The sequence below is a fragment of the Puma concolor genome, chromosome C1, assembly GCF_028749965.1.
Source record: "Puma concolor isolate L17-30 chromosome C1, mPumCon1.1.hap2, whole genome shotgun sequence".
Classification (NCBI taxonomy): Eukaryota; Metazoa; Chordata; class Mammalia; order Carnivora; family Felidae; genus Puma; species Puma concolor.
The window spans coordinates 41,087,895-41,101,264 of NC_141674.1; the positions used below are offsets into that span (position 1 = coordinate 41,087,895).

General features: G+C 33.7%; 1 protein-coding gene across 1 annotated transcript in view; it reads left to right on the forward strand.

Annotated features, from left to right (window-relative positions):
• Positions 1–1,128: 1,128 nt before the first annotated feature.
• CC1H1orf185 (chromosome C1 C1orf185 homolog) overlaps positions 1,129–13,370 on the forward strand; it is a 35,692-nt gene continuing 23,450 nt past the window's right edge. The window contains exons 1-2 of the mRNA XM_025912688.2: positions 1,129–1,187; positions 10,865–10,970. Of these exons, the coding sequence (XP_025768473.2) occupies positions 1,172–1,187; positions 10,865–10,970 (122 nt within the window). The 5' untranslated portion in view covers positions 1,129–1,171. The remainder of the gene's footprint in view (positions 1,188–10,864; positions 10,971–13,370) is intronic.

Sequence of the window (13,370 nt, forward strand, 5' to 3'; positions counted from 1 at the left end):
CTGAATAAGTGATCTATTCTGGAGAATGTTCCATGTGAACTTGAAAAGTTCATGTGTATTCTGTTGCTGTAGGATGGAATGTTCTGAAAATATCTGTTAAATCTATCTGGTCTAGTGTGTCATTCAAAGCCACTGTTTCCTTGTTTATTTTCTGTTGGATAATCTGTCCATCTATGTAAGTGGGGTATTAAAGCCCCCTACCATTACTGTATTACTATAAATTATTTCCTTTATGTTTGTTATTAACTGTTTTTATGTATTTGGGTGTTTTCATGTTAGATGGGTAAATATTTATAATTGTTATATCTTCTTGTTGGGTTGTTCCATTTATTATTATATAGTGTCTTTTTTTGTCTCTTGTTCTATTCTTTGTTTTAAGGTCTATTTTGTCCAATATAAGTATTGCTACTCTGGCTTTCTTTTGACACCCATTTGCATGATGACTGTTTCTCCACCCCCTCACTTTCAATTTTCAGGTGTCTTCCTGTCTGAAATGAGTCTTGTATGCAGCCTGTAGATGGGTCTTGTTTTTTTTTTATACACTCTTTCACCCTATGTCTTTTGATTGGACCGTTTAAATTTTTGGTAGATACGTATTTATTGCCATTTTGTTTTTTGTTTTATGATTGTTTCTATACATTTCCTTTATCTTTTCTTCTCTTGCTATCTTATGTTTTGTTGGCTTTCGTTAGTGATATGCTTGGATTCCTTTCTCTCTCTCTCTCTCCCCCTCCTTCTCTCTCTCCCTCTCTCTTTTGCATATCTATTTCTAGCTTTTGATTTTGGGTTACCATCTGTATTGTTTTCTATTTTCTATTTCATTGGTTTTCACTTTAGTTTTTAATATTTTTTCTTCTGTTCACATTAGGCTTAATCAACTCTACTTTAGTTTTCAAGTTTTTTCACACTTTTTTTTTTAATATTGCAGTTTTTTGGTGTAAATTTTTCCCTATGTTCTTTTTTCGTGGCATCCCCCAAATCCTGATATGTTGTGTTTTGATTTTATTTGTGTTGAGTGTCCTATAAATGTTAATTAGATCCATGGTAACACATGGCTCCAAAGTTCCCTGGGGATAATCTCCATCCCAGTCAAGCCTAAAAGGAGAAAGGTGCTTGAGAGGTTTTTATGACATCACTTCCATTCAAATTCCATTGGTTAGAACTCCATCATATGGCTTCACCTAATGGTATGGGAAGCTAGGACACATAGTCTAGCTTTTTGCCTGGGAAGAAGAGGAAAATGTATTTGGACAAACAACCAGCAATCTCTTTCTATTTTCTGGAAGAGCTTGTATAAGATAAGAAATACTTGAATCATGGGTATACAGTAGAAATTGTAAAGTTATTGGGGCCTGCTGTTTTCTTTGGGGGAAATTTTGTAACTGCTGATTCAGTTTAATGGATACATGTTCATTTAGGTTTTCTATTACTTCTTGAGTCACTTTTTGTAAGTCACTTTTAGGTATATATAATTTTTATAAGTTTAAAAATAATTTGTTGAAAGTATTTTCTTATTTTAATCTCAGCTATGCTTATAATTATGTTCTTTCTTCATTTTAAATATTGTTTACTTATGCCTTTTTATTTGGTTATTAATCTAGCTAGAGATTCATCAATCTTATTAATCTTTACCAAAAATCTTAATTTTTATTTCATTAATTTTTGTTCTTTATTTATTTCCTTCCTCTATGTTATTTGGGCTTATTTTGCTGGTCTTTTTCAACTTGTAATTTGAGGAATAAGCTCATTATTTTTCAGCTTTCTTTTCTAATATATGCATTTAGGACCATACATTTCCCTTGAATTTGGTTCTAGCTTTGTTGCTACAAGTATTTGTACATATCATTATTGGTTATTTGTATTTATTTTCAAACTTCCACTGATTTCTTTTTTAATGCATGAGTTATTTACAGTGTGATTTTAAGTTTCCAGAAGTATGGGAGCTTTTCTCAGGGTATATATTAGGTTATTAATTTCAAAATTAATTGCATTATTTTCAGAGAATGTGGTATATGTAATAATGATTCTATAAAACTTGTTGAGTCTTGCTTCATGGCCTGGTGTATGCATGTGAAGCTTGAGATGTCTTCCTGTTTTTTATGTTATTAATTCCTTGCAACATTATCTCATTTACTTCTAATTCTAATCATGTGAGATAGATAGTATGACTCCCATTTTTCAGATAAGAACATTAAAAGCCAATCAGCAAAATGAGTAATTTTTCCATATTCACAGACAGGTCTGGTTAGTTTTCTAACCACTCAGAGCAGACACCAACTAAAAAAGTCAGTATGGTCAGTTTTTTATACTGGTTGCATATGAGCCTTGCTTATATCTTATTATAGATTTTTAAAATTTCAGGGCAAGGATTCATTCTTATTTAAATGACTTTTTATCCCTCACTTGGTGTATGAAACAGTATTCTACATATAAATGGTGTTCAAAAGAGACTGAAAGCTGGCAAAACCCTAAAAGAGTATAATAAACAGGTAATTTGGGAATAACTCAAAAAATAAAACAGGATTTTTAGTTCTGGAATGATTGCAAAAAGTAATCTGAAAACACTCCTGGTACAAATACCTAGTAGTTTTGGGAAAAGATATAGATATAAATATATATAGGTAACATCTATATCTATCTATATCCCTTAAATACCTCAAGACAGAATCTAAATCTAAATAGATATGTTAAAGGATATATACATATATATATATATATATATATGCAGTTAAAGGATATACATATATATACCTATATATGCATATTTATAGATATATAAAGATATATCCTTTATATCAATATATTTAGATGTATTTAGATATAGATAGATATGTTAAAGGATAGATGGGCTAAAGAAGAGAGACCTATAAAGGCAATAAAGGTTTAGACACATAAAGGGGAGGAAAACCAAGTGGATTTACTTTACTGATGCCAAGGCAAAAGAGAGAAAATGGCCACTAGTGGCCTTTTGATTTTTTGTGTTAATGGAGTTATTAATGCCTTGGAAATAGATGTGAAGAAGTAGAAATTCTCATTTTAAGAGTTTAGGCTGCAAATGGTAAGGAAAGGATCAATTGTATGGTGGAGGGTCTGCTGGGAGAGAGTTTTATTTATTTTAAGATAGAAGAATCATAACCTGATTTAAGACTTAATGTTCTTGCCTAGCTATCTCTTACTTGTTCTGTAAGATTCAGCTCAGGTGTTATCTCTAGAACAGTTTCTGCACTTGGTCAAACTGCTTCTGTTGTCTTAGCACTGCCAAAACGTCATTATCATAGCACTTGGAATATTTTAATGAACATACCCATTTAAACGTCTTGTCTTCTCCAGATTATAAACTCCATTATCATGTGTTATTTATCTTTGAATCACCAATTCTTGGCAAAGGTTTGGCAATAGAAAGTTCTCAAGTAATGTTTAACTAAACTACGGAGCTTTTTAAAATTTACCCTACCTTTTTATAAATCTACCTGCATCCACATTTTGTACTTATTTCTTTGTACTTTGTACTTATTTCTTCTTATTACAATACCTAGATAGTTTTTAATTGCAAGTATTCCTTTTCACATGTATGCTCTTCCTACTAAACAACATACTTATTTTATCCATTTTTGTAATACTAGCATTTAGCACGGTGACTTTCATTCATTCATTGAATATTCAATCATTTCTGAGTAACCAGTCATTATTCTAAACTCTAAGAATACCATAGTAAGAAAGACTTATCTTCTGGTAAAGGAGGAGAGACAATAGATGATAAACCAGTAAGTAAAGAAAATTATTTATAATAGTTATTATTAAAGACAAACAAGGTGATGCGATACAGTAACTGCTTAAAGTGAGGATTCCTTACTTTAGACAGGATACTTAAGAGCAGAATCAAGGAAGTAAAAATACTATGTTTGTATATAATGTTTCTTTAAAATATATATTGATTAAAACTTTAAAGTGAGAAAGAGATCTTAACGATCACAGAGTCCAGTCTTTTTGTTTTACGGATGGATTTAGAGAGAAAGTGTGACTTGTTGAAGGTATTAACAAATATGTAATGTGTCTTTCTCTTGGTAAAGTGGCTTGGAAACTTTCGGATTCTTTATACCTCATTGGGATTTCCCTGAGATGTAAATGACCTGTTTAAATTAGGGAGTATGATGGTGTACCAATCACACCTATTTTCTTCCCTAATTGAGATTTGGGGTTGGGGGGGTGGAGTAAAGAAGAGGGCAGAGATCTGCAAGAGGAGACAGTTAACTATCTCCTCTGACAGTTGGGCTATCATCACAGTGATAACAATAGAGAAGGTTCTACAAGGAGACGTGTAATATCAGGAATTACATAGGTGTCAAGAATTACATAGGAAGCTTCAAATTATTTTTCCTGATTTTTCTAAGATACTCATGGTAGAAAATATACACACACAGGTCTAGAGTGGAAAATTGTAACTATAAGCCCTTACTCCAGGGATAACCAATGTTGATTGTTTTCCTTTTTTTTTTTTTTTTTTACAAAATTGAGACTACATATATGTATGTGTATTATATATATATATAATTATAAATATATAATTAATTATAATTATACACACACACACACACACACACACCAGGAAAGTGAAAAGAAAAAGGAAAGGGACAAGGGATGACAAGCACCCATGTAATCTACTCAATGCATATTTTTTTGGTCATATAAGCTTCAGATATTTCATTTTTTAAAGAAATAAAACATTACAGATAAAGTCTATGTTCCATCCCCAGTTCCATTCCCCTCATTCCCTCTCCAGAAACAGTAAATATCATGAATTTAATGTATTTTAATACTTCTATTATATTAATGTGCTTTAAAAATAGCATTATTTTATGTTTTCTTTTAATGTGCGTACATGGAATCAGTACATAACTGGAATAATTGAATCCAAATTTATGGAAATTGCTTTTTCATTGAACATTATGTTTTTCAGTTCTATTCATGATGATACCTATATATCTATTCAAAGTTATAAGTGTTAGCCTTGATGAATTTTCACTGAACACACCTATATGACCAGCACCCAGCTCAAGAAACAGAATATTATCAGCATTCTTGAACTCCTCAGATAACTGTGTTTGAATTTTGTGTTGGTCTTCTTTTGCCCAACATTATTTATGAAATTTATCTACTTTGTTGTGCATAGTTGTAGTTTTTTCTTTCCCACTGTATGGAATATTAGCATCCATACTTAACTGGGTTTTTTTTTTCTGACAAAATCGAAAGATATTCCATGTCTCTTCTCCACCTGATCTAAATAATAAAGGACCTTAGCAATTTTTAAATTACTATTGTTCCCTCGCTTAGCGGTTGTGTGCATTTAAGCAAGTCCCTTAAACTTATTGTGCCTCATCTGCTTCCTCATCTATAAAACGAAGAAATAACTATACTTAATTCAGAGTTGTTTGTGAGAATTAAATGAATTTAAATATATAATACATTGAACAATGCCTGGCATGTAGTATTTACTATATGAATATTAGATATTACTATTGTTGTTGTTATTGACAAAAGGATAGACAACTTACATCAAGGGGAGAGAATAGAGAGTCTGCAAATTGACACTAATATAGCTATTTGATTTTTGACAATGGTACAAAGACAACTCAGTGAAAAAAGGATAGTCTTTTCAATAAACATATCCAAAGGGGGGGGGAAGAAATTGACATATACTTTATGCAAAAAGTAACTCAAAATGAAGAATAAATTAAATGTAAAACATAAAACTATAACTCCTTTATAGGAAAATATAGGAGAAAATCTTTGTGGCCTCTTAGGCAAAGAGCTCTTAGATAGGACCCATAGTATAAGCCACACAAGCAAAAAGTTAATAAATTAGACATCACCAAAATGTAAAAGTTTTGCTCTGAGAAAGACACTCTTAAAATAATTGAAAAGATAAGCCATAGACTTGGAGAAAATATTTCCAAATCACATATCTGACCAAGGACTTGAAGAATTGTAAAAAATCAGCAAAGATTTGAGTCAATTATTCACTAAGGAAGATATATGGATGACAAATAAATGTGTGCAAAGATGCTCAACATCATTATTCACTAAGGAAATGCAAATTAAAACCACAGGGAGATACCACTGTACATCTATTAGAATACTTGAAATAAAACTAACACCAAGTGGTGGCAATGAATCAGAGCAAGTAGAACTGTCATATAATGCTGTTGGAGAAGCAAGATGGTACCGACACTTTGGACAGCAGTTTGGCAGTTTTTTATACATTTAAATATATGGATTTATATATTTTTTAAAATGTTATTTTTGAGAAAGAGAGACAGGCAGACAGAGTGTGAGCAGGGTAGGGGCAGAGAGAGGGAGACAGAATCTGAAGCAGCCTCCAGACTCCGAGCTGTCAGCATAGAACCTGACACTGGGCTCAAACTCACAAACTGTGAGATCATGACCTGAGTGGAAGTTGGACACTTAACCGACTGAGCCCCTCAAGGGACCCCAATACATTTAAATATATACATGCTACATGATCCTACTGAAATAAAAACTTATGTTCAAACAAACACTTTTATGCAAATGTATAGTAGCTTTAATCTAACAACCCCAAACTGGAAACAACCAACTGTCTCTCAGCTGGGGAATAAACAAACCTGGTACATCCGTAAAATGGGATGTTACTCAGCAATAAAAAGAAATGAACTATTGATACATGCAGCAATGTGGGTGAATCTCAGATGCATTATGCTAAGTGAAAAAAAGCCAGACTCAAAAGGCCACATGCTGTATGATTCCATTTATGTGAAATTCTGGAAAAGGCAAAAGTATAAGGATAGAGAATGGGGATTGAAAATAAACAATGGTTGCCAGCAATTGGTGCTTGACCACTAAGAGGCAGTATGAGGAAATTTGGGGAGGTGATGAAAGTGTCATGTAACTTGGTTATGGTGATGTGATTAAACACTCTTTGTATTTGTCAAAACGTATGGAACTACACACACACACCAATAAATTTTAAAAAATTTTAAAGTAAAATCCTTAGGTTGTTGCTCCAGATACCTCTTCTCTGCTACTCTTCTATTCTTTTTTTTTTTTTTTTGGAACCCATATTACTTTTAAATATACACTCCTAATCTTTTCCAAGTCTCATAATTTCTTTATATTTTTCGTTTCTTTATGTAACTTGGCAAGTTTCTCAGTCTTATCTTTCATTTCATTAATTGTGTTCAAAGAAGACTTTATCATGAAATTTTTAAATTTTTCATTCTCCAAGATTCCTTCTTGGTCTTTTAAAAACTTTTTTAATGTTTATTTATTTCTGAGAGAGAGGGAGCGAGCGCGCTCGAGGGGTTAGGGGCAGAGAGAGAGGGAGACACAGAATCCGAAGCAGGCTCCAGGTTCCATGCTGTCAGCTCAGAGCCCAATGTGAGCTCCAACTCATGAATCGCCAGATCATGACCTAAGCCAAAGTCAGAAGTTAAACCGACTGAGCCACCCAGGCACCCCCTTCTTAGGTCTTTTATTGGTGGATCAGGACTCCATTACAATAGGGTCATTCACAGTACCAAAGGATGGTTTGATCTAGGTCTTGTCTCAATGATTTTCTCTGTTTCTTCTAGCTAATTCTTGCTTCCAGATCTCAGTGCTTCACATGCTTATGGTTTTAGCCTCTACTTATGTCTCTGTGTTGCTTTTCTTTCTTTCTTTTTTTTTTTTTTGTCTATAGAAATTTTTATCTTTTTTTTTCAAAGTTTTATTTCTTTAAGTAATCGCTACACCCCTCATAGGGCTCAAATTCATGAACCTGAAATAAAGAGTTGCATGCTCTTCCAACTGAGCCAGCCAGGCACCTCTAGAAATCTTTATCTTATATTTGAGTACAACTATTTCTTTTTCAATTTTTAAAAAATATGCATTTTATCTGTCTTGCTTTTATCATTGAATGCTATCTGATATTTCCTCATACCACTGTGCCAATGATTCTCAATTGGGGGCAGTTTTGCCCCCAGAACACATTTGCCTGGAGACATCTTTAGTACAATGCACAGGACAATCCTTATAACACATTATCTGGTCCAAAAGATAATTAGTATTGAAGTTGAGAAACCCTGCACTAAATAATTAAAGAACATGATATTTTTTATACGTAACATCATCATAACATATTTAAGTGACTTCCTAATGTGCACTTAAAAGGGTTTTTTTTTGTATTATAAGTATCACTTTTCGGTATAACTTTTTGGTACCATTAATTCCCAAATTTAGACATTTTTTGAACCCAAAGAAAACTAAGACTTGAGAGGCACCATCTTGGAAACTGGAAATTACTTAGGAAATAACAGAAGTATGGGAACAACAAAGTCTTTATCATGTCATATTTTTAGTGGAATTTATGATGTGTTCTCATATAAAGATCTTCATAAGTTTTATTTTACTTTTTAAAATTTTTATTTAAATTCCAGTTAGTTAACATACAGTGTAATATTAGTTTCAGGCATATAATTTAGTGATTCAAAACTTTTATCCAACACCCAGTGCTCATCACAAGCGCACTCCTTAATCCCCATCACCTATTTAACCCATCACCCTACTCACCTCTCTTCTGGTAACCATCAGTTTGTATTCTATAGTTTTACATTTTTAAAGCCTTTTTTCCCAGGTAACATGCAGTCAACCTTTGAGCAACATGGGTTGAACTGTGCAGATCCACTTATAAGTTGATGATTTTTGATATAGTATAGGACTATCAGTGTATTTACTCCTCATGATTTTCTTATTATTTTCTTTTCTCTAGCTTATTTATTGTAAGACTACAGTATGTAATACATACAACATACAAAATATGTGTTAATTGACTATACATTGGTAAGGCTTCCTGTCAATAGTAAGCTATTGTTTATATATTTATATATGTAAGTAGTTAAGTTTTGAGGGAGTCAAAAGTTATATAGGGATTTGTGACTATGCAGAGGTTGGTGCCCCTGACCCTCATGTAGTTCAAGGGTCAACTTTACTTTTAAATTATTTTAAGGCCCTTCATGTTGTATACAGCTTTCTGTGAAAGTTTCCCACAACTTGCTTTATTTTTAGGTATCAGATACCAGAATCTTAATAAATACTTGACCAACTTGACTATAATTACATCATGTATTCTTTAGTTTTAATTCTTTTCAATATATACCAGTATCAAGATGATTGGTAGTAGGGATAATAGGAAAAAAACAAAATAAAAACAAAAACAGAGGATTGGCTTTAATCTGCTGCCTAATCTCAATTCAGGTCCTTCTCTTACGTGGACCTCAATTTTATCATCTGTAAAATGAAAGAGTTATACCATATAATTCCAATAGGCTTTTTTTTTTTTTTTTTTTTTTTTTTTTTTAATTTTTCAACGTTTATTTATTTTTGGGACAGAGAGAGACAGAGCATGAACAGGGGAGGGGCAGAGAGAGAGAGGGAGACACAGAATCGGAAACAGGCTCCAGGCTCCGAGCCATCAGCCCAGAGCCCGACGCGGGGCTCGAACTCACGGAGCGCGAGATCGTGACCTGGCTGAAGTCGGACGCCTAACCGACTGCGCCACCCAGGCGCCCCTCCAATAGGCTTTTCCAATTATAAACTTGCAAGTTTGTCTCCTGACCTCCTGATTAATGTCTTAACACTACACTGTGTACTATCTTTTGAAATACTATGTCATTTAATTTTACGTGGAGAATGAAGATATAGGCATGAAATAATCTTTTATAATTTATTTGTATAGGTTTTTTATTTTTATTATTATTTTTTTTAAATTTTTTTTTCAACATTTATTTATTTTTGGGACAGAGAGAGACAGAGCATGAACGGGGGAGGAGCAGAGAGAGAGGGAGACACAGAATCGGAAACAGGCTCCAGGCTCTGAGCCATCAGCCCAGAGCCTGCCGCGGGGCTCGAACTCACGGACCGTGAGATCGTGACCTGGCTGAAGTCGGACGCTTAACCGACTGCGCCACCCAGGCGCCCCTGTATAGGTTTTTTAAACCCCTTAACCTATTTGTTATTTTATTATTATTATTTTATATTGTTTTGTATATATTGATTTACATTGCTATTATTTTATATTGCTTTTATTTAACTTTTGGCCACCATCTTTTATTGTTCCTAGGATAAAATGGAGATAAGACAAAGATTTCTAAAATAATTTGAAGTTTCTCACATTTGTTCTTTATTACCCCCATCTACTTTCTTGTAGTAATTGATAATACAAATTTTATTTTATCTTTTAATTTGAGAGAGAGAGAGAGTGTGTGTGTGTGTGTGTGTGTGTGTGAGCAGGGGGGAGGGGCAGAGGGGGAGAGAGAAAGAATCTCAAGCAGTCTCCATGCTCAGAATGGAGCCTGACACAGGGCTTAATCCCACAACCCTGGGATCATGACCTGAGCCGAATCCAAGAGTTGGGTGCTCAACCTACTGAGCCACCCAGGTGCCCCAGATAATACAAATTTTAAAATGAAAAGTGTCTTATTTAGAGGACTGCAAAGAATGATACTGAAAAGATAACAAAAGATTCACAACTGGATTGGGAAAGGAGAAAGCTAGATAAGAAAAAAAGAGATGATGGCTGTACAAAAACAAACAAAATTTAGGTATCAAATCCAAGCAGAGTCAAAGACATGTGCCCTGACCCTAATCATCATGAGGTCCTGTGTAAATCTCAAATTCAGAGTCTTGAAATTTGTTAGAATTGCACAGGACCCTAAAATTCAAGTCTCCCAACTTCCTGGTTAATGTCTTAATACTACACTATGTAATATCTTTTGAAATACTTTGTTACATAATTTTACCTGGAGAATGAAGATATATGTATGAAATAATCTTTTATCATTTATTTGTATAGGCTTTTTAAACCCCTTAACCTATTTTCTGGCTGCTGGTGCTGTTACTTTGGGAATTGGTTTCTTTGCTTTGGCATCAGCTTTGTGGTTCCTGATTTGCAAACGAAGGTAAGGTTTATTAAATATTTAACTTCTTTCCCCTTAAAAATCCAATGAAAGACTTTTTCAAATGGTATTAAATAACTATAATAGTATAGATTCTATAATTTGAGGTTTGGTTACAGACCCTTTGATTGGGGAGGAAAATCTTCACATGTTTAAAATAGCCTGGAAAGAGAAGTCCTACTAGAATAATAGTATAAGTACTATCATAGCAGTCTTCATGCATTAAAATTTTAAGGAATAATGAGATATATTTTATTCTTTGGAAGACATGGGTTCAAATTATAAGGCTTGACATTAAAAAATTTTTTGATTTCTAATTTAGAAACATTTAACATTTCTAATGTTAAAAACATTACCAACATGGAAAAATTCTCTTTCTTTAGGAGATATTTAAGGGGCGCCTGGGTGGCGCAGTCGGTTAAGCGACCGACTTCAGCCAGGTCACGATCTCGCGGTCCGGGAGTTCGAGCCCCGCGTCGGGCTCTGGGCTGATGGCTCAGAGCCTGGAGCCTGTTTCCGATTCTGTGTCTCCCTCTCTCTCTGCCCCTCCCCCGTTCATGCTCTGTCTCTCTCTGTCGCAAAAATAAATAAATGTTGAAAAAAAAAAAAAAAAAAGATAAGAGCTGACAGAATGCCCTGGTATAGTCTAAATATAGTCTTTTTCCAGAGACAGAAAACCCTAAAATTTGGTGGTTTTGAATATTTAGTTCAGTATTTGCTTTGTTTGATGCTTAAAAATGTAAATTTTAACATGTTCTTGCACATACTCTTCCAATATTCCCTATTTCAGAAAGTTAATGCATATTATCTGTTCACTTGCACAGGTCAGAAAACTAGAAAATCTTCACTTATTCATTCTTTTAACAAATATTTATTGGGTGCCTGCCATTGTTCTAGGGACTGAGGATACAACTGTGAACAAGTCAGACAGGATTCCTGTTTCATAGACTAGCAGTGCCATTGGGAGGAGACAGATAATGAAAAATAAAGCGGTCAAGGAATGTCTCTTCAAGTGAGTGGTATTTAATCTGAGATCTGAGTCAAAAGAAAGAGCCAGACATTTGAAGACTTTGTCAGAGAGCTTTCTAAGCTGAAGGGATAGCAAGTACACAAACCCCAAATGGTAATGTTCTTGGTATTGTTCACTAAAGGGAAAGAAGGCTAGTGTGAGTAGACTATACTGAGTGAGGGAAATAATGATGAGATTGAAGATGTAGATAAGGGCCAGATCAAATAGATGTAGATAAGGGCCAGATCAAATAGGCTAGAAATGGAGTTTGATTTTATTTATTGTGCCATCATAAGGTTTTAAGCAGGGGAATAATATTATCAGCATAATAATGGCTAACACTGAGTGCTTACTACATACTAGGCACTGTTCTAAGTGCTTTGTATGTGATCTCATTTAGACTTCATAACCACCCCATGAGGTAGCAGTAATATCATCCCCCCTTTTAAGGACACTATAATGTCACCTATAGATGATTTACATTTTTGTAACACTCTTTAAAATTTTAGATATAATTTACATAAAATAAAGTACATAGATTTTAAATGTATGATGATGAATTTCAGCAAATATATTCCCATGTATTCACAGCCTCAGTCAAAATATACAAATTTCCATCACCCTGTAAATTTCCCTCATGCTCCTTTCCAGGCATCACTCCCCACCTCCCACCCAAAAGCAATCATTATCCTGATTTTTATTACCATAGATTAATTTTGTCTAGTCTTGAATTTCATTCAAATAGAATCATAGAATCATATGGACTTTTTTATGTCTACTTTTTTTTCATTTAACATATTTTTGAGATTCATGCATGTTATATTTATGTGTATTCCATTCTTTTTACTAATGAGTAGTATTTCAGTGTATAAATATACCTCAGTTTACTTATTCTGTTAATGGACATTTGGGTCATTTCCAGTTTTTAGTTATTAGGAATAAGGCTGCTATGAACATTCTTGTATAAATATTTTTGTACATGTGTTTTCACTTCTCTTGGGTAAATACCTAAGAGTGGAATTGCTGGATCATATAGTTAACTTTATAGCAAATTGCTAAAGAGTTTTCCAAAGTGGGTACTTACTCCAACCAGCAATGTATGAGAGTTCTGATTCATATTTTTAAAAGATTTTTCTTACTTCTCTGTGAAGCCTAAATTTTAATTGAGCAAGAGTGAAAGCAGAGAGCTTTAGGAGGCTATTTCATAGTTCAGGTCAGAGATGATAGTGTCTTGGACTAATATGGAAGTAAAGGATATGGAAAGAAGGGGTTGGATTGGGGATGTGTTTTGCAGGTAAAGTTAGCAGGGCTTGCTGATAGGTTGGATGAGGTAAGGAAAGATAAGTGAAATGACAGAATTAATGCTAACATCTACGTTTTTACCATGAGGAACT